The sequence below is a fragment of the Phoenix dactylifera genome, unplaced genomic scaffold (genome assembly GCF_009389715.1).
Source record: "Phoenix dactylifera cultivar Barhee BC4 unplaced genomic scaffold, palm_55x_up_171113_PBpolish2nd_filt_p 000007F, whole genome shotgun sequence".
NCBI classification, from domain to species: domain Eukaryota; kingdom Viridiplantae; phylum Streptophyta; class Magnoliopsida; order Arecales; family Arecaceae; genus Phoenix; species Phoenix dactylifera.
The window spans coordinates 3741245-3765149 of record NW_024067666.1 but is presented as its reverse complement, the minus strand read 5'-3'; the positions used below and the strand labels follow the sequence as shown (position 1 = coordinate 3765149).

The following is a 23905-nucleotide window of genomic DNA, read 5'->3' as shown; positions in this document are numbered from 1 at the left end:
AATGTTGTCAGATTTAAAAATTAAATTTGTGTGTTATTTTATTTTTCTTACCATTCAAACAAATGGAAACCTTTTTTTTTTTTTGCAAAAAGCATTTCCCAGGTAACTAAACATACTTTTAACATCTTTCTATCCCCCCCCCCCCCCCCCCCCCCCCCCCCCATTTTGAAATAAAATATTTTTTTTTGATTGTTTGCAAGGGATCTCCAGCTATATACATTGAAATCTACAATTAATGATATCACCCGGAGCTAAATACATTAAAGCCAAGGAGAAACTAACAAATAAAATGCTTTGATTAAATGAATTACACTGTACGGGAATTGGTGTGAGCGCTCCTTGACAGCAGAGATTTATACATAATGGGCTATAGTAGAAAGAGTAACATTATCCAAATCTCTCAAGCTTCGGTAAATGTAAAATTTGGAAACAACCACTAAAATGATAATTAAAAAGGCACCAGCACAAACAATTTTTTTAAATATAACTTGCTATAATTATAGACAAATTTAAAATTAAATTTTATTGCATGATTATTTTTTAAAAAATTAAAATTTATATGAGTACTCTCTTAAAATTTATATTTATTTCAGTGCCCTCATAAAATATTTTTTCTGCACACAAATACCTCTAATATAATGGTTCTTCTAATATTGTTAATAAAAACTATTTTGTAATTAAAACTAAAATAAAAATTTGAAATTATTTTTTGTTCTCTATTGTGATCGCCTTATAAGTGTTTCTTTTTGCACATTTATCTATTAAGGATATTTTAGCCATTTTACTCTGAAATTTTTAATTTTTTAATGGCGTTAAATGGTGTAGGTATATATATGCAAAAATAAGGATAAAAAAAGTAGAATGATAAAATTAGTATTTTATGAGAATATATGTGTGTGTGTGTGTGTGTGTGTGTGAGAGAGAGAGAGAGAGAGAGAGAGAGAGAATATTAATTTAGAAGTGTATTCACTTTCAAGTTTTAGGTTTAAACTTAACCCAATATAAGAATGCAACAACGTGAAACAAGCTTATAGAAAAGTAGGCTCCACCAGTCCACCCACTTACCAATGGGCAATAGTATATACAAAAAATTCAGAAAAGTCCCTCTTCTTCACAATTATTTGACTTTAGGGTTCGGTGGATGCTATCAATTGGCAATAGTATATACAAAATATTCAGACAAGTCCCTCTACTTCGCTATTAATTGACTTTAGTGTTCGGTGGATTCTGCCAGAGGTGTCGGTGCAGGTTCACCCACCGGTCCCAAGTGTACAAGATTAGGGGTCTCGGGTCCAGGCTCCAGCCGCCAAGATTCACCGAAAAGCCCCCAACTTCGTATTTTTACCAAAAAAGGTCCCCAAATTCCAATAAAGTCAGCGAAACGGGGGACGAACCCGGGCGGCTCTCTCTCTCTCTCTCGCGCGCGCGCTGCCTACTTCGTTTCTGCGCTTCCGCTGCTTAGATTTTTCTCTCTTGCGGAGGGGCTTCGCAGTGGTTTTAAAACCACTCTTCTAGGGCTCTAGTCTCTCTGTCTCTCCCTCTTTCGCGAGTTTGGCGACGCCCAGGGCGACGTTATGCCTGTTTCTTTTCCGCAATACTTTAATTGGTTTGAAAGCTATAGCTGAGCGTACGTTTGAGCAAGGATTGCGGTGCTGCGGTCAACGAAAGCAGCGTCTTTTTTGGTGGATTTTGATCGCTTTTTTGGTTCTTCTCTTTGTTTTCTGTTTGCTGGTTTTGTTGCCGTGCCTGCGTGGGAATTGGGCTCTTTGGATTGGTTGTTTTTATTTTTATATATATTTTCAAGTCTTATTGTGGTTAAATTGGGGCTTTGAATCGTAGTCATTTTTGAATCTCGTCGCTTGGCATTGATTGGCGGTGGAGATCGGCTTTAGTTCTCGTTATTTTGGTGCAAAATTTGATTTTTTTTTTCTTTTTTGGAGTAGCTGGCTGTACATTTTTTTTCCCTTGTTTTTATATGTCATATGATATATCGTTTGATTAGGTGCATTCTATCTGGAGAGTCTTTAATTAGGGACTAGCACGGTAAAAGAGGGAGCTTTCTAGGGTTTCGTCCAATTTGCTGTTGGTAGTTGGTGCTTGGTGTCCCGACTGAAGGGAACAAGAAAATTTTAGTGCTTGCTTAAATTTTCCTTTTGCCGGACCTTTGTTTTGGATTGTGTTGGGTCGCTTTGGCAGTATGGATTTACGGAGTAAAGAGAAAGATGGAGTTGTGGAAACTGCTGCTGAAGTGAAGGAGAAGGGATTTAGATCGAAATTTAAGGGGTTTGGGAGCTTTAGCAGTAAAGATATGTTCTTTAGGGCCGACAAGATTGATCTAAAGAGCTTGGATATTCAGCTGGAGAATCATCTGACTAAGGCATGGAGCAAGGACAAGGATGGTGCTCAGAGATCCAAAGAAGACTGGGAGATTGACCTCTCCCAGTTGGAAATACGTTATGTTGTAGCACAAGGCACTTATGGTACTGTGTATCGAGGCAATTATGATTGCCGGGATGTTGCAGGTACTTTCTCCTTTCTTTTGTGGCGTTAAAATTTGGGAAGGTTTGGTGTTCTGTTGGTGTTGGTGGTGCATTTGGTGTTAACTTTGATTTCACTATGGACAACTCTTTTGCACTCAGAAAAACTGCGTGGTTCTTTTTTCTTATGGGTTCATATTAATCCCCTAATCGATGAAGATGTTTCCGTAGAGAATCAATCGATATTGTTCTCTTTTAAACTGTATGTTTATATTGAATTGTTGGTTAATTATGTTTGTTAAACCGAGAAATAAATTGATATTTCTATATTTAAGCTGTATGTTTGTGTGGAGTTGGTGTGTTAATTACTAATTTATACCAAACTGGGTCATAGTTGATTACGTTGTAGTATAATTCTCCTAGAATCACCAGCTTCTAGCAATTCTTTATTCCTATATCTACTTTTATTTCCCCATTTACTCTTCTTGCTAGCATGTAATGACTGTTGGTAACTTTTTTGTGAGCTATCCTTATAGACTTCATTGCATCGGAAGTGTCCTTGTAGGATAGAACCATCATATCCTTAAGCCATTTCACCTTATTCTTTCATTTCTTGTTTCTATCCAGCATCAATTAGAGTTTTTTTATTCTCTGGGATACCTTATTTCATGCGTTTCATGGTCATGACAGGCATCCGTCCATTCAACATGTATATACTAATCCCCAACCATCCCTATCCTTATTCGTGGGCTTTATATGACTTGGTCATTGTTCAACAAGCAAAGTGAACCAAGCTTATGACTCACACAACTATTGATTCTGTTTTTTTTTCTTTTCTTTTTTCTTTTTTTATGGGAGGTGGGGGGTTATGGGGAGGTAAAGTCATGAACATGAAGACTATTACTATCATTTCGATGTCTCTCACAGTGTCACCTTTTAAACATCTTATTTGTCATGCTTTTTCATTTTCGCATATCCAATATTGCCTACTGAAAGCTTATCAATATGCCAAACATAATCACATTGATTTGGACCATTCTTTTTTTAAATCTTAAGATTTTTGTTTAAGGAAAGGATATGATGCTGTTGTTGAGGGAAATGAATAGGAGGTATGCTTTGCATACTGACAATGAACAATAATATTTGTGAAATGTTATTTAAAAGTCTCTCACAGTTTTTGTCTAGACATGACCTTTTCCTGCTATAACAGGCATGCTAAATTTTTTTGATCCTGCTGTCTTTTACGTTTTCTGGAGACCTTGAAATGGTTACGATCCTACTGTCTATTTCTTCAGTGATTTAGAGCATAAAAATATTTCATACAGATCTTGTTAAACAGATAATAGTATTTGTCAACAAAACAATTAGGTGGTTCTAACTGGTAAGTTGCTCGCAAAGATCTTAAAAGAAAGACATCTGATCTAGAACTTTATTTAAGTTTATGTTATTTCTACAAGAAGGATTTGGGAGATCTTTTGCTTCTTGTACTAGCTTCTAGCTTTGTTCTGCAGTGATGTCTATGTATGTAAGCATGTATGTCCCACCTAGAATATTGACTGTCATCGACGATTCTCTTTAGCAAAATGCCTGTGTCTTATCATCCATAAAAATATTTCTTTTACTAGGAAACACATTTTCCATATCTGGCAATAATGTTAATTACAGATACTATGAGGCTTTATTTGGCAACCTTTACCTAAAGAAGAATTTTCAATATTCTGTTGTTATTTCTTCATGCAGGGAACTTCGTGCACTTGAACTTTCCAATCGACTGATCTTTTTTTTCCATTTCTGCTGAAATTCAGACATTATTAGGCTCAGCAGATCTTTATTCTAACAACCCTAGATTCCTTCAACATGGAGATAGGGCTGCAAGCGAATTACCTGAATCTGATCCAATATTAGATGATGAATTTTGAAGTGTTTAGAATTTGACTTGGTTTGTGTTATATGAGACCAGATTCAAAACAGATGTGACCCATCTCAAGATAATGCATGCATGATTTTCCCAGTTTACATCAAAACTTAAGTTACTGTATGCAAATATGGCTATTGATGAAAAATCAGTATGTTTCTTTGTGTTGTTATCATAATCCTAATGTGTTTGTTCTAATAAATCTCAGGTATATGATCATCTGTTTTATAAAACTAAGATGTGGTTGTTAATAAATCTAACTTGTTCAATGCATTCTTCATATTGCTTCCATTTTGTTACGTGTTATTTTATTGCATATCAGTTGACAGGCCTGATCTAGACCCATTTTTTAAGGAATTTGATATTTTAAGGTCGAGCCTTATCTCTAACCTGCTTGCAGTCCTCACGGACATTTGTGCAATAAAAACCTCTAAAAATGTTGAAGAAAAGTAAAAAGTTTACTAGAAACTGGTCTATGTGAAACAAGATAATATCTTCAAACAGTTCATACTTGTTTCAGCACTGCTACAAATGATTATTTACTGATAAAACAGTCTTGTTATATTATTTTAAATGTAACATTACAAAATAATCAATTTTCATATTATAGTGAAGTTGTTGGACTGGGGAGAAGATGGTGTTGCCACAAATGCTGAAACTGCAGCTCTTAGGGCATCATTTCGACAGGAAGTTGCTGTTTGGCATAAGCTTGAGCATCCAAATGTTACAAAGGTAAACATCTGGACAGGGTATGTTTTAAGTAGTAGTCATTATGTGTGATGTATGTCCTTACCAATATCGTGGTCTTGAATTCCAAAACTACTGAACTGTAGATTTAATTGTTTATTAAATCTTTTCCGGCTTTAAATTGCATTATATATGAACTGTAAGCATGTAACCTCAGGGTGTTTCATTGTCTATTTGGATCAATACTCGTATAGGAGCTTCATGCTGTTTTCTGCTCTTTATGTGGGAACTAATGGACATTCCATTCCTATCCTTGCAAATCTCATTTAGTTTATAGGAGCATCAATGGGAACAGCAGACCTTAAGATTCCACCAAAAAATTCCACGAACAGTGTTCAGACTACCATTCCAGCTCGAGCATGTTGTGTAGTTGTGGAGTATCTTCCTGGGGGAACGCTGAAGCAATATCTAATTAAAAATAGGCGAAAAAAACTCGCCTATAAGATTGTGATTCAGCTTGCGTTGGATCTATCAAGAGGGTAAATGGCACTGATAATGATTTTTTTTTTTTTTGTAATAAAAATGTTGAATACTCAAAACGTGCATTTTAAAGCAGCATTTGTTATTTTTCAGACTGAGCTATCTACACTCGAGAAAGATCGTGCATCGTGATGTCAAAACTGAAAATATGTTATTGGATGCCCATCGAAATCTTAAAATCGCTGATTTTGGTGTTGCTCGTGTTGAGGCTCAGAATCCCAGGGATATGACCGGTGAAACGGGAACCCTAGGGTACATGGCTCCAGAGGTGTGTATTGCCGATATCTTACTATTCTTGTAGCATGAAATTTGTGAACTATAATAATTATTTGGTTTTTACCAGGCTAGCTGAATATTTGATAAATTGTTATGCAGTATCTGAATAAATATATATAATGTTAACAAGAATCATTTTAGGACAGATAACAAGACCATTTTGCAGGAGTACAAAAATCAGTTTTTGTTTGTGATATTCAAGGAATTCTTACAAAATTTCATGTCCAGGTCCTTGATGGGAAGCCTTACAACAGAAAATGTGACGTCTACAGCTTTGGCATATGTTTATGGGAAATCTACTGCTGTGACATGCCTTACCCTAACCTCAGCTTTGCTGAAGTCTCCTCTGCTGTTGTTTGGCAGGTTTATTCCTTGTTCTTTCTAGCGGACATACGCCAAATCGAAGCTGTCATTTTCACTTGTTTTCTAAACAATATCTTAATAAATTGGCATATTAAGGACTAGTATGAACTTGTTCATTAATTTACTTTTGAAGCACAACTTAGTTTAGACGAAGCATTAAACATTGTAATTTTCTCTGATTATATGCCAGAATTTACGACCAGAGATTCCTCGATGTTGCCCAAGTGCTTTGGCAAATATTATGCGAAAATGCTGCGATGCTAATCCAGATAAGCGACCTGACATGGATGAAGTTGTGAGGCTTTTGGAGGCAGTGGACACAAGCAAAGGAGGTGGAATGATACCCGAAGACCAGGCTCGTGGATGCTTCTGCTTCATTCGATCTCGTGGCCCATGATGTCCTTTTTCTTTTGTCAACTGCCTTCTTTGTTCGTGTAGGATCTGAGGAGCTTCAGATGTGATGCCTTCAAGTTGCTGGCATAAAGTTCATGATCTGAAAAGCTTCCTTTTGAGTCAGGTGGCAGAAAATTGTTTATTGCAACGATTGTCGCTGCAGCCGTCCATGGATTTTGAAGTTATTTGTAACTTTAATAAGGTTAACACTGTTATTTATAATAAACATGGTTTTGTTTTCATTGTAGTTTGTAAAGTTCATCATGTCCTTGACAAGCAATTGGCATGTCATAGTGGTATGATTTAAACCCTACTTGTAATGCCATTCATCATCAGTATACATACGATACCAAAATTATAGGGAGCTTGTGTGATCCTAGAGTAATGCAGCTTTTATGTCAAAGGAACCTAGGAGGAAAGTGTACAAGTCCTACTGTTGCCTGATAGTTTTCAGCAACTCAAATTATGGTTACGAGAATCCTTTTTTCATTTTTCCTCTCTCTTTTTTTATAAAAATTAGCTGGAAGATTTTGATACCTATTGGATCAGTGATGAAATTAGTGCAATTACTGTGTAAACATTTATCAAACAGGTTACAGTTTTTAGGTCTAGAAAATTCTTTCATGAAACTTTTCATTTAAGATCAGAATTATAGGTGCAACAAAATGGCTAATCACCTGTGTAAGTTTTTTTCTTAAAAAAAATAAATTTCGATAAAAGTAAAGCTGATTACATGGTGCAAAGAGATCAAATGATATTTCTGTTGCTCAACGCTCTATTCAGGAAATGATGACTATTATCTAAGTACCCACTGTGTATGTAAAATGCAACTTTTATAAAAAAAAACTGGAAGGTTTCAGAAACTGTTATAATTATCGATATAGAAGAATAAATGAAAAATTGATGTCTGACCCTGGATTGACTGCCATTTTATATTTAGTTACTGCTGACATCTGAAGCCGGCAGCTAAACAAAAACAGGCCTAACTTGTATATTTTTATGTGTGGAAGGGACTAATATATATGATGCTACTAATGCCAGAGCTAAATATAAAATGATAGTCAAACAATGGCTTGAAACCCCTGTAGAAATGCAACATTTGCACTCTATAGATAATCCATCATAATATTTTAACTTTGATGTAAGCGGGCAAATTCAGAAACCATCATACAGATATCTATTCAAAGGTGAAGTTTGATTTATGGTGTAATACTACTTCAGCCTAACATAAGAGGAATTGTTCCATTAACACAATCCATCATTTCTTCCACTTACCATCTAACGAATCATAGAGGAGAAAAACAAAAAAAAAAAAGTCTTGTACAGCCAAGATGGCATGAGGCATTAATTCTGCTCCACTTGGTTCTTGGTCTCTCTCCCAGGTGACGAGGATAAGAGGGAGGTGATGTGTCAATTATGTGGCAAGCATTCTCCGCGCGCAGTGCCATGTTTCTTGTCACAACATCAGTGCATCTAATTTTCCAACAATTTAAGCTCATAGGCTTCTATGGGGACCGTCCTTCTAAGCCATCTCCACTGCCCCAAGGCACCGAAGCTCCAGAGAGAGTTCAGCTTGTCTGTTATAGCACAATGTCAGATAAATTTACATGTTCAGTATTCTTTTTTCTTGCAGGAGTTCAAAAAGTTTCTTGTTTGCTCTTTATTTCCAAGTAACGTAATATGATCACTGTAATAAGGACTCGTGCATGCATATGTTTAGTCTCACACCGTTTGTTTGCTGGATAGATTTTGGGTACTTATATAGAATCAAAGAATCCCAATAATTCCTTCCGGCTAGCCATTTTGGGTGAGGTCTTGAGTTGTTACAAATGGTATCAGAGCGGACCCGATCCATAACCTATGCGGACTAGAGGACACTGCAACACGGATCCATTCGGATTGTCCATGGACCGATCGTAGTGCTTATGATTAGATTTGAATGGATTTGAACTTTTAACCGGACGAGGATGTTAGGACATGTATTTAGTCCCACACCGGTTATTTGCTGGGTAGATCTTGGGTACTTATATAAGATTAAGAAATCTAAATAATACCTTCCAGCTAGTCATTTTGAATGAGGTCCTAGGTCGTTACAATAAAAACTATTCCATGTGCCATGGCCTATATATTTAGCTTCTGTCCTATTTTGATGAAAATTATTCTGACGTACAAGAAGTGCTAGATCTTCTCACACTTGATGTGATTTAGATTGTACTCTTCTCCCATTGACATGTTAATGTGGACCTACACTGTTTTAAGGAAAACACACCTAATAGAACCCAAAGGTGACAGGGATCTACAGGTGTATAGATAAAGCATGCTACATATATTTCAATTGCTGTCCTATAAGATGGACCAATATGTTACTTCACAATGTTAATCTTTCGAAAATTTGGAGGAAGCAACCATTCTGTTCTTATAATTAATGGCACAACATACGTATATATACTGTTTGGATGCAAGCATTCTTTAGTCTCTCACTAACATGGTTTTTTATCCTTAGTTTTGATCTCAGAAACTACTGTTCCTAAAAGATGGAAGGATCATAAGTCGTATCATCAAGTCAAATTGCAAATCAAGTTCAAAAATATTAACTTCAGCTGATATGACTTCCAGGTCCCTGTCTGGGTTCATTAAACATTGCTATTTTTTTCCATCTAACAAGATGTTTCCACTGTTTTTTCCATGCACATCATGTGAGATTTATAACACATGGCATGCAAAAAATATGCTCCCAAGGACTTCCTTTCTACTTCTTAGAGATCTGAATTATGCTAAACTAAGCTAATAGCGTTCAAATCATATCTAGTTTAGAATTGGTCGGTCTCTCACCACCAGCTGCTCATATAATGTGGGATATATGGTGCTTGGACACTAGATATTTTTTTTTTTCATTTATCTATTCTCAAAGTAGTGGGGATTCTGACTCGTAACAAAAAGTTATATATGATTTTTATTATCATTTCACTAAAATGTTCCTCCTATGTTCCACCAAACCTCAATTTTTAACACTTCCGAGTCCATTGCCAATTTGACATTTCCCATCATCAAGTTCTAGTCCCTCTCTCTAATTTTGAGTTGACACTTAGATGGTTTTTGGTATGGAGTTATGACCCCAAGATTAATGTCGATGTGGGTGGAGGTGACAAGATCACTGTAATTGGTTGTAGCCTAGTGATTCTATGAGGCGGTGATTCGAAATCACTCCTCTCTCACCATCTAACCTAGTGATGTTAAATCTGTTCTTGAAGATTGGTTTCCAAGATTACTCCAGGGCCAGTGATGCCGGGTTGAAATTTGAGGATAAAATTGCTCCTCAATCTAGCAAAAAAATTATTTCAAAAATTGCTGGTCTCCAGGCAAAAAAAATGTTCTTCTAGAAGGATGACAATCCTATTAAAAAAAAATCTTGTAGTTAGGAAAGTCCGACAATCACCCGGAGTTACTTCGATAGATTTTGATTAATTTTTGATTTTGTTGAATTAGTTTAGAATGGCAGGTTAGATAATTTAAATTATATTCATATGCATTTTTTTATGATTTATTTGAGAATTCTGTTTAATAGTTATGAAATATATGGAATTTATCATGAGTAGTTTTGGTATTACAAGGTTAATGATCTAGGATTCCCATGGCCTATCAAACAACTTAAGTAACACCATCCGATAGCTTTCTTGGGTGATGTCCTAGGTTGCTATAGTTGTAGTGCTATCCCAGGCTGGTTTTCTTGCCGAGTTTGGTTCTCGATGACACATAAAGTGAGAATCACATTGGTGATAAAAAAAAACTAAGTAAGAAAAAAAAAATTAAATTTTTTGTTGCTTTACTCTTTATTTTTACTATTAATTTTAACGCGACAACATAAGTGTTTACTATATTTAAATTCCAGGCTTACCTAATAATTTTACCAGCTACTTTCTTTCCAGGATATTTTCAGTTATTTCATTTTTCATTCATAAAGTTACTATGGAGATTGATCAAGAACAGGAAGCTGTTTCTGGGATGTAGATCCATCATGAGAGAATTAACTCCCAAAGAAATACAGGCATCCTAACTGGACTCGGAATTGATTCTTACGTACTTGAATCTTCTGAGATTCTTTGGAAGGAATACTTCAGCATCAAACAAATATCTTACTACATGGAGTCAGGTTCACTCAGTTCTCACCAAAAAACAGGGACTTGCCTGTGTCTTAAATAATGGAATGGTGCAAAGCTTCCTGCTGTCCACTAAAGCATATATATGCCCACTCTTGTCTGTTCCCGGCCATTCAGGACTTGTTTTGGATATCATGGTTTGTTCTTCAGCAAAGAAATCTCATTGAATCACTGTTTCTCTCAACTATTTCATTCAAAAATTCATGCCAAACGCCTATAGATTTCCATTCCTAAGTTCGCCCATAAATCGAGGGCCCTTATTTTATGTGACATGTCCACCCATTTGACAAGTCTTGATTCTTTGAAGTCATGATTCAATAAATATAAGAGAACAGCCTTCATATGAGCAACAATGTGAAGTCAACAGCATAAAAAAGGTCAATTTTATATAGGTCCCTTGACTCAGACCCCCAAAAGAACTCACTGACCTTGGCAGTAACTAAACTTCACTGCAACCCAAAAAGCTGGCTGTATCTCAGTTGATGGATGCTGGCCTGTGTATAGTTAAACGAGGCCAATGCCTGTAATATTACCACCAGAATAATGCTGGGATGACTGTCTACCGATCCGGCTGTGATGCAAAAATTCTTGGGGTGCCTCTCAGAGATTTGTGAACTGTTCTGATCCAATTGTGTGCGTTCTTGGAGTTTTGTGAACTGTCCCAACTACCTACAGTTCTCATGCTTTTTAAAATAAGTTTCTTATCCATTCCATCTTGCGGTGTTTTTATTTCAGAAAACATGTTCCTCGAGAAAACCAACAGCTTGCTATAAGGAGGCGTGATGCTGGGCATGAGGGAAGTGCATCTAATAAGAACAGATGGCTATCGATTATATGCTATATATGATTAACCTTGGTCTAATACAACAAAGATTAAAACATGAGAAATATGGTTTCATCATGCTCACAGTTTTCGTAATTTGATATAGATTGATTCATGTACCAGGAGCTCATCTGAGAGGGTGGGGAAACACCACTCACAAATTTGGCCCTCTCTTCTTCTTTGTGGGCAGAGTGTGGCATGCAACGACATCATCTTCGACACCTTATTTTGGAGGTGAAAAGGAGGTGGTGGTTGCTCAGCTAGAACGGAAGAAAGGTTTCTGCTGGATTTTATCACCATGAAGCTTGAGTTGACGTACATGTTGTAAGAATAAATAAATCATGCTCTGCCATGAACTAATATTGCTTTGTTGTGCTTATGATGGAGAGAAACAAGGATTTTTTTTTTTCTTTCTCCCTCCTCTGCCTTGCAGAGAGTCTAACCTAGCATGCACATTCACAAGAATGAATAGTATCAGTCACAGCCACAAATGCCATTACCAACTATAAAGATAAATTGCTACAAGTAAATATTGATGGACTGAAGGCCAATATTAGACTTGACACTCCAAAATGAATGCTAGATATCACAAACTTATATCAGGTCTTTTTGTCTAAGATACTGCCGAACTCATAATTGGCTATGCTTTCGAGCATAAGATCCAATAACTTCGACAACTACGTAACAGCCATCTGATGGTACAATGGAACTGTTCTCAAAATCTTATCTCGCTCGTAGCCTTCTGATCAAGAAATTGATCGACAAAACAGGGCCCATCTTTTCTTCAATTCAAGTGGTCCAATGAGAGTTTTATCTGCCTTTCTTGCTGTGAAGACAAGACTAAAAGAGAGAGAGAGTGTGCGCGCGTGTGAGAAAGAGAGAGAGAGAGAGAAGAAAAAAACAAATTCATCTTCCTGTTATTAAATACCTGGAAAGTATCTGCAGACATGGCCACTTAGGAGGTACCAAAAGGGCTTTGTTTGGAGTTCATATATCATGAAATAATCCTTTCAATACGAAGAGCTCCCAGAAAATGACATGGAGAAAAAGCCAAGCTGGAGAACACAAGGCCAAAACTTGGTAAAAACCGTTAAAGACCAGAGCTAAATATGATTGCTAAGAAGGTCTTAAAGCTGAAAAAAGTAAAAGAGAGAGTGCGAGAAATACTCTGCCCAAAGCACGGACCATAGATCTTTGACTGCCCTCCTCTCTCTCCAATCTAAATGTCATGCTCTTTGGTCCTAAGCTCTAAAGAAATCTGGGGCCGGGTGCAGATTGGAAAAAATACAGACAATTTGAGGTGGGAGTGTATTGGATTGTACACCTGGAAACCAACCTATGGTAATGTTTTTTTCTTTTAGAACAGTTTAATTCTTTTGATGAGAAGTAGGATGGTAGGTGAGGGTGAGATGGAATCCATGTCTCTTCCATCCATGCAAGTGGCTCTATCAACTTTGGTCTGTTGACACCTTTTAACCTATAATAATGTTGTTTATGCAGCAGCAGCATTTTGGAAATAATGTTATAAAACATTATTGCACTTATAGCAGCTTTCTGATAAGGTTAAGGTGCGACCAAAATAGTAGCATCATGTCACTATGTGCATCACCTCTCTCCTGGTGACAAGACATGTTATTATTCAAGGCTGTCACAGAAGCAGCTGGATATGCGCCCACAAATTCTATGAAATGACTCATATTTAGCTCTGTTCTTTGTACAACCCTCCCAAAATGTGCAAACATTGGAGACACTTCTGTCACATAAAGAAAAATTGGCACTCTTGATCTAGTGGAACAGAAGAGAGTTCCATTAGGCAGGGGAGTTTCTATCATTCAAAATTGGCACATATTGCCCCATCTACTAAGTTTTTTACCCATCAAATGAAATAGAGGCTTTGGAGGGAGTTTCAGGCATGGCCATCAAATGAGGCTGACTTGCTATTTCTGAGGCAAGCCATTTGCCTTATATATAGGCCTCATCAGAGATACGGATAAAAGTTACATGCTGCAACTTTATTGTGGATATGGCAAGGGACCAAAGTGCTGCTCTGTTTTTAATAAGAACTATCCGGTGACGCATGTGATGATGTGGTTAAAACCATTGCTTGGATTATCATATTCAGCAAACAGTTAAATTTAGTCTTGTTTAATATACTACTTGGCTTTGAGGTCTTGACCCTAGACTATTATTTGCATCATTAGCCTTAGCAGATGATCCTATGGATTATTTAACACTACGTTCGTAGCGATATGGCTTCGATGTCTTTCTTCCGATCGATCGAATGGTCGAGAATGCGGCGACCTACATGGGTCCATAAGTAGATAGTATCCAGGTCATGCTCCTTAGGTGTTGGAGTAATGCAATCATCATGTCTTCATTGAATCTGGATCCATGCTGTCCCCTATAGATCCCATTCAAGCCCATGGGTGGGGTGAATCATCAAAATGGACCTCAGATGGCAAAAAAAAAGGTGTTGGTAGGAGGGTCATCTTCAAACATAGTGGTGTTGGGCCCAGCACTCTCTACAACTTTGTGTGCCCTTGCAAAGTTTTTTCTACAATCGGCTCAAATGATTCCAGAGACTCACCAAAACACAAGGTCAATGGCTAACAATACATTCCAAAAAGCCCCACTCTTGCAAATTTGGTCATGGTGTATTGCAGTCTTAACAGGATTTGTTGATGGGAAATCAATTGAGCTCGATATCCATCCATGGAAGCATTGGAAGACTCGGACTTGAAAGACGGTCACCATGGTTTTGTCCACTTAATTTGGAGCCAAGTCATCGAGCGATCGCACCTTGGGACAATTCTCGATCACCTTAGATTCGCATATCTGGGGCCCGCATCTAAGTGGAGCCTTCACTAGAATAGCGAGCCTGTCGATGGGGGCTCCCCCGTTCGGTAATGGAAGCATGGGCTCCATGAGCCTCCCCCTGAAGTGTTTCGCCGTCAACCCGATATATTTTATTCTCTCGTGAGATAGATTATTGCTCTCACTCGATTGCAGCGACTTAGATTTGCGCGATCTAAGACCGTGCCACGGGGACCGACACGGTCTCCGACATTGGATGCGGTCTATCGGGGTTGGTCAAGCGAGGGCTCTGGTCCGGAGAACTGCGATGAGATCTATTTCGTAAAAGCTTGGAAGTTGATCGGATGAGGCTGTACCACGGAGAGCGTAGGGTAAAAGCTTATGGCTCAAAGGTTGCAAACAAGATCTCAAACCAGTTGCAGTGCATGCATTTGGATTTTGGCTTTGAAGAACATGAGCAAACCATGTTGCTTCCTCAAAAGCCATAAGCTTAGGCAAAATCCTGGATCCAAACAATGCTAAAAGCTGTGTTGTCTCAAAACACCACCAAACATTCATAAGCTATCAAAGCCCTATAAGAGACACAAGATGTAGCCCATTGATTCAGCTAAGGCCAACCCCATGCAGCCCAACATTCTAGGACCATCTGATCACATCAACAGCCATAGGGTTGCAGGGTTACTCAAAGGCTAATACCCTCAAAACCCTGGAAAGCTCCCAGTTCCCAATGCCAAAAGGAAGGTTCTCTAAACATTCCCCTTGCCCTAGACCACCTCACAAACCCCACACTAATAAAGACCTACCAAAACATACCTACCTATGCTCTTGCAAAAAACTATTTGAGAAAATGAACCATTAAAAAAACACACATATTCGTACAAAAATACGTACCACCACACTTACTATTAAAAAAGAAAAAGAAGAGGGGATTTGTATCCGCATCTCCCTCTCAAATACGCTCTCATCTTTAACTTTTTTTTTACCCCACTGCCTGCTTTTTCTTCCCCTGTCCCCATGGGAGGAAGGCGAAATGGAGCAGGGGGCAGCAAACTGACCGCGGGCAAGAGGTGGGAGGCAGATACTGAGGAGTGTGACCTGGCCCGGGCGGCTGCCGGGCAGCTCTGTTTTAACTTTTTTTTTTTTAACCATGACTAAAATTTCAAAAATATTTTTTTATTGCCTTGCCCTGTTCTGGGTTGGCCTTGGATTTGGGGCAAAAGGCCTCGAGAGGGGGGGAGAGTAGGAAGAAGAGAGAGAGAAAAAAAGGAGAGACAGAGAGTGAGAGAGAGAGAGAGAAAGAGAGAGGGGGGAGGGGAGTGGGATAAAGGAGAGAGGAGGGCTCAATCCTTGCGCTTTATTCTCTTCAGATTGGATACTTTGCGGTAATTCTGAGAACGAGGTTTCGAAGGAGAGAGCGTGTGTCCTTCCTTCCCTCCCCCATCTTCTCTTGTTCTCTGTTGTTCAGTGTCTGCATTGCTTTGTTTGTCTCCAAAATCCTATTTTTAAACTCCACTGCATTTGTTTTCAAGCCTATACTACTCCACTCCAAGTTTTTTTTAATCTTTTTGGTTCCGATACTTGAGTTTTATCTCGAAATCCCAGTGAGGAAGGAGCAAAAGGCCTCCTTTTTTCCTTTTACAGTATATGGTTGAGTTCTTTGTGAGTCTTATACAAAGCCTAGAAACTATTTCGACTGGTGGGGGAAGAAAAACAAACCATCCATCGTTTTCTGCTTGGAAGCTCTGCTTTCTGATCTGTTTCGGTGGAAAAAAATTGGGGAATGGTGTGTTAGAGGAAAGAGCTGGGCCACTCCCCCCTTGGTTTTCTTCTGTTTGTTAGCAGTATTAGGGTAAAGATCCAATTTTTTTCTGTTTCCACTTCATTTCATCGGCAACAGAGGTAAAGTCTTTTGAAGGAGGTGGAGGACGGGAGGGGGCACCATTTCTTCGAAGCTGTATGAAGGAGTTCTGAAACATGAGAGATGAAAATTCGAAGAAAAGCAAGGTTTTTTCCCCTCAAAAGAAAAAATTTTTTCCTTCATTTTGATGTAGTTAATATATTTTGTCTTTAGGATTGCTGATTTAAGTTTCTTCCCCTAATTTTGTGGGAGAAGCTATCATGGTCCAAGACAGTCAGAAAGTGGTTCAGCATCAAGGGCAAAGCTCAGGACTTTAATGCAGATGATGTTGTTGGCAGAGGTAAGTCCATTGCTTCTCTTCTGGATTTGGCCTCAGTTCTCTGTTACTAGTTGTGATTTCCTTTTTCTGGGATTTTAAGTGTAGAAGTCTCCAGCTCTTGGATTTGAGGCTCGGTTCTATACTTCTATTTCTTTTTGTTCCTAAAGATCTCTTCTTTCCCTTGGATCCATATTGTTGTAAATAGATATATTTAATTTTCACAAAATATCTGAGATTTTCCTTCAGCATCCCTTGATAAATTCTGCAATCCTTATTCCTTTTTTTTAAAAAAAATAATTTCAATGTATAAGTTCATATCTCTGATGAAGACAACAGTACTCAAGGACTCAAGCGACAGCCTTTTTAATCTTCATCTCCTCTTTTTTTTAATTGCTTGTTCTTTACAGGAGGTGATGAAAAATGGAGGACCAGCTTCTCAGAGAGAGAGGCATCCACAGTCAAGAAAAGCCGAACAGGTTAGAGTGCCAGGCTCCTCCCTGCCTAATATCTTTGGACCACATCTAAGCTGCTGCTTGCGTTTCTTTCTTTTGTTCTTCTTCTTCAAATTCCTTTGATTCCTCGAATCGGCTGCACCTTAAATACTGTCTCTCGTTGCCTGCTAATTTCCCATGGATCCTCAGAGAGATTGTCCAAACGGAGCACGGATCGAGTTTGGCGAGGAAGGAATGATCTGGAATCAGCTCAAGTTACAGATACTCAGGAATACAAGTAATTCGGATTATCTCCCCATCAACCTTATTTAGCTTCCTCACTTGCTAATTACAATGTGTCTTCCAATGTGTGATACGAACCTTTAATCTTCTTCTCCACTTGGTGTGTAGAATGTTTGTCGCAACATGGAATGTAGGAGGAAAATCCCCCTCAAATTCCTTGAAACTTGAGGACTGGCTCCATGCTTATCCTCCTGCTGATATTTATGTTTTGGGGTATATCTCTACACTAAATGTGAAGCATGCAACTTCTTGATGGTTAACATAAATCTCATTAATTAAATCCTTGCCGCTTCTTAGGTTTCAGGAGATTGTTCCTTTGAATGCTGGGAATGTTCTAGGTTCCGAAGACAATGGCCCAGCAAGAAAATGGATGGCTCTCATTAGAAAGACACTGAACAATCTTCCTGGCACTGGTGGTAGTGTAAGCTACCACACGCCCTCCCCTGTTCCCAATCCAATTGCTGAGCTTGATGCCGACTTTGAGGGTTCGGCAATGAGGCAAAAGAGTTCATCGCTGCTTCATCGACGGTCGTTCCAGTCCCTGAGCCGCAGTTTAAGAATTGATGGAGATATCATGGTCCCACAGTCAAGGCTGGATCGTCGATTCAGTGTCTGCGAACGTGTCAGCTTTGGGAGCAGACCAAGTGATTTTGATCCCAATTTTAGATGGTGTGGGTCATCTGATGATGAGAATTTTGGCATGGAGTCACCTAGTACTGTCATTTTTTCACCAATGTCATATGGCTATGGTGATTCATCAGTGGAAGAGAGGGAGAGACCATCAGGAAAATCTAGGTAGCCCTTTGCAAGACTTGTTAAATTTTCATAATTTTTTTGACAATTTTGGTCTAATGTTTTTCTAACTCTATGTGAAGCTTTTCCTTCCTTTTTCAATCATGATTTAACTTTACACTTTGTTCTCTATGCTCAAGCCTCTGCCATTGCTGAAATAGTCTTAAATTTGAACTTGGGACAATGCCAGGTACTGCTCGGTGGCAAGTAAGCAGATGGTTGGGATATTTCTCACAGTATGGGTGAGGAGTGAAATTAGAGATGATGTAAAGAACTTGAAGGTATCTTGTGTTGGCAGAGGTTTAATGGGTTATCTCGGTAACAAGGTAAATGTCACGGATTCAGATTAACTCCCCCCCCCCCCACAATGCTTAAACAAGTTACTATTTAATATTACTTCACTTTCAACATTAACTAAGACCTTTTTGCAAGAAATTGATGCTCTATCAGTGCTTTATCCATTTTGGTGATTTTTGAACATCATGAGTAAAGTGGAGGATATTGTCCTTCGTTCAGGGATCAATTTCCATTAGCATGTCTTTGCACCAAACAAGCTTCTGCTTCATCTGCAGTCACTTGACATCAGGGCAGAAGGAGGGAGATGAGCTACGAAGGAACTCTGATGTCATGGAGATTCTGAGGAAAACTAGATTTCCATGGGTGCATGGTGTTGCTGATGAAAAGTCACCTGAAACAATTCTTGAGCATGAGTAAGCCCACTTTTTAGATTTGACTGACCGAGAGAAATAATTTAAATTTATTTTAAGCTTGCACTTTTCTTATTTATTTCAGTCGGATAATATGGCTTGGGGACTTGAATTACCGCGTCGCTCTTTCATATCGCTCAGCAAAGGCTCTAGTTGAAATGCGAAACTGGGGAGCATTGCTGCAAAGAGATCAGGTAGTTTTCCCAATTGCTAAGTGCTGGACAACTATTATATATATTAGCAGGGCTTCTTAGTCTGGCTTTCGGTGTCTTGAAAATCTTCTATGCATGATGGCTTTCAGTGTCCCAAGAATACCTATTATTTTCTTTACTTTCTCTATATTAGAGGAGGAAAGAGGGAGGTTCTCTTGGAACTTAGAGAAAGCCATGATTCTTCTGTTCTTCTTTTCTTAATTATTGTGAAGCATGGAACCAAATCTCTTATGTCTTTAACAGCTTCGGATAGAGCAAGGATGTGGTCGTGTTTTTGAGGGCTGGAAAGAAGGAAGAATATATTTCCCTCCAACATATAAATATTCAACTAACTCAGATCGATATGCGGGGGATGACATGCATTCTAAAGAGAAGCGGCGGACACCAGCATGGTAAAAGCTCAAAGCACGGCATCTTGCAGGATGTAAAATTTTTCATATCCTATTGTTTAATTTGAGTTTGCAAAGCTAATTGCGCTATTTGTATTGTGAAGGTGTGACCGCATTTTATGGTATGGAAGAGGCCTCAATCAATTGGCTTATGTTCGTGGTGAGTCCAGATTCTCCGACCATAGACCAGTGTACAGCATTTTTTCAGCAGAGGTTGAAATAATCAGTCATAGCCGAAGCAGAAAGAACTTGGGTTGTTCTAGCTCTAGAATAGAAGTTGAAGAACTTTTGCCATACCCACATGGATACACTGATCTCAACTTCTATTGATGGGGCCAACTGTAGAGGACCTATGTTAAAGTGATTCTTTTTTGATGGAAGAAAATATATAGTTGTTTTTGCTATGTGCAGAGACCTGAAAGGAAACAGAGCACCAGTGTTTTTTCATAAGGTAAGTGATGATGAAAGATGCCCACATATTCTTTCAATTGCATGTACCCATCAAAAAGATATTACTAAACCTATGAAGAGTTATTGGCGGCTACTATAATTTTTTTTTTTAATATTTTTGGAGTAACAACTGTAGAATCCTCTTGCATATATTTTTCCGCTTTATTGAAGTACTGAAATGTGCTCTATGATAATGTAGGTTATTCTGCATCTCTTGAATCCAAAGAAACAAGCTTTAATCTCTTTCTGAATTTCGGAGGGCAATAATCCAGTTAAGCAAGCAGGTAGTCATCTTTTAGTATAACTAACCTTTACCGATTCTTCTTATATATATAACCTTATGCAACACTAAATTTGGTTATCTTAGGATCTTTGCATTTTGTCGTGCATTGGGTTAGATGATTTATCTCTATCAGTTTGTCATTACTTTGCTTTTATAAGAAGAGAAAACTGGAATCCTATCATGGGAAAATGTTGAAAAAAACAAATTAATCATTCAGCTTTGTGAGACTTATTTCTTCTGTGGCTTGCCAGCAGAGACCAAAGAAGAAACATTCCCAGAAATACCACCGCAAAAGTAATTCCCTTTCTCTTTTGTTTTGGTTTGCTTTTACCATTGTTGCTTGTATTAGCAGATTAACCATTAGTACTGACTGCTTCTCTTCTTGGTTTTAACAGGAAATGGCTGTTCAAATTTTGTCACTAACCAAGTCCATAAAGCAAACACATCAAATGAAAAACTTATTCCACAATAAATCAGCTGCTATGTCACTCCACCAGCTTGTTTGGCATTCTTAAGACTCATTTTAGTGTTCTGCCCAAGCAGTCAGTTGATAATGGAGATCAGCAATTTGATCCAGGAAGATGATGCCTAATTTCAAGTTCCCTATTGCCAATTAATAAAATGGAGCCATGACAAGATGGAAGAACTCTTTAAGAGTTGTTTGCGATTTGATCAGGAAGGTGCCTAAATTCAAGTTCCTTATCGCCTATTAATAAAATGAAGCCATGACAAGATGAAAGAACGCAATGTGGAAAGGTGTTGTTTGCCATATAAGCCAAGTCATGATACAGGGCATGATTCTTCTGAGCAAGTTGTAGGGAATTTTTTGTAGCTCGAGAAGTAGGAGAATGATTTTGGGCAAATAATTGTGTATAGTTCTTCTATGTTGTATAAGTTGGAAAGTGAGGATGACCTCTGCATTCATACTCATTGCTTGGTGATAAAAGAATGTAGCTATTATTTGTTGTTTCAGAGGGCATGGCTTATTGTTTTAGCTGAAAAAGTTTGTACCATTGATGGTCTTTGGAGGTTACTTTGTTTTCTATTGCTTCTTTCCTATTGTTTTAGCTATGATTTGTTGTTCAGAGGGCATGGCTTATTGTTTTAGCTGAAAAAGCTTGTACCATTGATGGTCTTTGAAGGTTACTTTGTTTTCTACTCCTTTCCAATTGTAGAGAGCATAAAAAGCAGGCAAATGACAGACCTTGTGGGCACTCTTGGGTTCGAATTTTAACGACTAAAAAAATGGTCAGAGGGATGGCAAAAATATATTTTTTTTGTTTATTAGAATAAAACGCTTTTTTGACTCCCCTCTTGATGGCTGAAAGCTCCATGTGTCCTTAGGCCATTGGTTCAAATTTATGATCTAAATTAGCCTCGTTGTATTTGCCCTTACCTAATGAACCAAGTCTTTAGAATTCAGAAGCGTGCAACGTTCTTAGACAGCAGGATCGAAGCACTTTCAAGAACTATCGAAGTGCTCTTCTTCTCAAAGGAAAATCCAGTCTCGTTAATGCTGAGAACTGTGACCAACTCCCTTCAATATAATTGATGTATATGTAAGAAATTAGATCCAAGTCTTGTAGGATTGGATTCACATGTAACAAAACATGTTTTAAGTTCATATCATAGCAGACTTCCATGGGATTCAAAGCTGTAATCCGGAGTTCTTAGATAAAAATTTAGAAGACCATGCATGGTTCCAAGTCTATACAAAATTCTGCATTTCTGAATCCAACTGTGGATTTCGATGCTCTTATTGGTTTCAGCGTTCAAAGTTGTCTCCCTGAAGCGTTCATATACTTGGCTCCATCTGGGACTTTACTTGGTCATCAGACAGCTTTATTCGAGCCAATAGAGGGATCTAATTTCTCTTGAGAATCATTATTCATTTATTTCTACTATCTAACCAACCAATATCTAGATCTATTCCAATTTATTTTACTTTTTATGAAACTATTTTTTATTCTTAATTGCATAATAGTATCTAAAGTTTTGATTGGTTAAAAATATGATATAAACATTTTTAACAGTTCTACTCTTATCACCGAGCAGGTCTTTTAACATGGAAGAAGTATTTTGTATCCTTGTATACAATAATAGGCAAACCTCTCATGTTGTTTGAGTGAAGAATTATTAGCCCAAAAAAATAAATAAAATAAAAATCAGGTTTCATTTCTTTTTTAGGTACAGTTCAGTCGTCCATGTTAGGAGACAAACTTTTTCTTCTTCTTTGTTTTTTAATGGAAGGGTTGGTCGCCGGCCCGAGTTTTAAGAAGCAAAGTTGGTACTAAAAATCCTACAAACCGGATCTCTACATTGAGATTTCTGCACGGCAGAGTGTAGTACCGTTGTGGATAGCTGCCATGCCATCTATCTCAAAGACAGTTTTTTTTTTTTTTCCTGTGATGCACCGTAGATTATTTTATTTTTTGGTACAACAACAGCTCACGCACTATGAATATGAATACGACCAACACAGAAGACTACGTAAAGATCATGGCACAGACCCACTATCCACTTAGACGAACCACTGAAGTGGTGGGCTATATAGTAAGCCACTCAGTTGGTAGTCATGTTGGCCTCTCCGTATATGTGTGAAGTTTGATGCGAGTTACACTTCTCCATCAATCTACGATTCTCATAGATCAACGACCGATTCTCAACCGTGCGTCTCTGTCTCCAGATCTACTCAACCACCATAGTAGAATCGCTTTCAAGAATAATACGATTTGAAAAGCCTTCGAAGATATTTTTGGAATAAACGAAAGTTGTCCGTCTCCAAATAAAATGATGTAGCAGTTACCTATGATGGTAGGTAATTCTTCGGCGCAAAAGAAGCACCGTAGAGTTACAACTAGAAGCTTTATGGAGTCACGATCATTCTAATCCTTTAGGTTTAATCTCCGAGTTTCTGTGTAATTAATCATTTGCGTCTGCATCCAGTTTACTGCACTTTTTTTTTTTTCGATTCATGTGCGCCGATCCCCAGCAAGATGTGGTGGTACGTGTTGGTGTATAGAAAATTTTCACTTAATACTTTTTTAAGGTTTGGATTTCTTCTGTAAACATGAATACGGATAGACTCAGGCAGTAACTAGATTAGAAGATTCCCATAGAATAAAGAAGTCAAGTGACTCACCGCTTGGTAAAATCATATGGAGATGTGCAAGAATGTACATTCCTATGTCTGTGTGCTTGGTATTAATCATGTGACAGCATCTAATAGGTTGGGTAGTGCTAAAAAGACCATTTTCTTCATCAAAATAATAAAAATTCTATTTCCCCATGTATTTCCAACCCTCGTGCCCTCATAAAAAGAGGGAAGAGATGTTGAAATAGCACATATTAAAAAAAAATACTATTCTTGATGGAAGGCAAAATAGATCGTCCTACTCCAGCATGGAACCACCCAATTCCTGCCAAGCATGCCCAGCCTCAGCCCTGCTAAGAGTTGAGTCGACCTCGGACCCCGTCGAAGGTCGAGCCGACCTTGGACAGAGGCCAGGCCAACCTCGGACCCCGCAAAAGGCCAAGCCAACCTCAGCCCTGTCAACTTTGATTCCGTCAAAAATTCTGTGGATCCTCAGCACAAAAGGAACGGTTCCCCCCCAAGGCCTTATATAGTCTACCTCAACGGCTCTAATCGGCCTGCTCGGGCAGCCGAGCGGTCAGATTATGCCACGTGGCAGAGAAGCTCCCACAGCAGATCTTTT

At 38.3% G+C, this 23905-nt stretch overlaps 2 protein-coding genes across 4 annotated transcripts; both read left to right on the top strand.

Moving 5' to 3' along the window:
• Window positions 1-1391: 1391 nt before the first annotated feature.
• LOC103704501 (serine/threonine-protein kinase STY13) lies at window positions 1392-7025 on the top strand. Its single transcript, XM_008787817.4, has 6 exons — window positions 1392-2522; window positions 5003-5124; window positions 5410-5618; window positions 5713-5887; window positions 6124-6258; window positions 6449-7025. Exons 1-6 carry the CDS (start codon window positions 2198-2200, stop codon window positions 6653-6655), a joined length of 1173 nt encoding a protein of 390 aa, XP_008786039.2. The 5' UTR covers window positions 1392-2197; the 3' UTR covers window positions 6656-7025.
• An 8684-nt stretch (window positions 7026-15709) lies between these two features.
• Window positions 15710-21232, top strand: LOC103704499 (type IV inositol polyphosphate 5-phosphatase 7). Of its 3 annotated transcripts, XM_039115783.1 has the most exons (15): window positions 15710-16449; window positions 16559-16643; window positions 17030-17098; window positions 17264-17351; window positions 17465-17569; window positions 17654-18151; window positions 18339-18474; window positions 18665-18858; window positions 18941-19049; window positions 19311-19459; window positions 19561-19616; window positions 19868-19907; window positions 20106-20190; window positions 20444-20483; window positions 20585-21232. In XM_039115783.1, exons 1-12 carry the CDS (start codon window positions 16420-16422, stop codon window positions 19873-19875), a joined length of 1527 nt encoding a protein of 508 aa, XP_038971711.1. In that variant the 5' UTR covers window positions 15710-16419; the 3' UTR covers window positions 19876-19907; window positions 20106-20190; window positions 20444-20483; window positions 20585-21232. The 3 variants fall into 3 exon arrangements, with proteins under 3 accessions (XP_038971711.1, XP_038971709.1, XP_038971710.1); XM_039115781.1 differs by having other exon boundaries at window positions 19561-19907; XM_039115782.1 differs by having other exon boundaries at window positions 19561-19907; window positions 20441-20483.
• The last annotated feature ends 2673 nt before the right edge of the window (window positions 21233-23905 follow it).

Excerpts from the sequence above, each read along its gene's own strand:
- LOC103704499 (XM_039115781.1), top strand. The coding sequence starts at position 16,420 with ATGAGAGATGAAAATTCGAAGAAAAGCAAG. Across the intron at positions 17,352-17,464 it reads ACAGATACTCAGGAATACAA|AATGTTTGTCGCAACATGGA; the intron begins GTAATTCGGATT and ends CTTGGTGTGTAG. Across the intron at positions 17,570-17,653 it reads GCTGATATTTATGTTTTGGG|GTTTCAGGAGATTGTTCCTT; the intron begins GTATATCTCTAC and ends GCCGCTTCTTAG.
- LOC103704501 (XM_008787817.4), top strand. The coding sequence starts at position 2,198 with ATGGATTTACGGAGTAAAGAGAAAGATGGAGTTGTGGAAACTGCTGCT. Across the intron at positions 5,619-5,712 it reads GCGTTGGATCTATCAAGAGG|ACTGAGCTATCTACACTCGA; the intron begins GTAAATGGCACT and ends GTTATTTTTCAG. Across the intron at positions 6,259-6,448 it reads CCTCTGCTGTTGTTTGGCAG|AATTTACGACCAGAGATTCC; the intron begins GTTTATTCCTTG and ends ATTATATGCCAG.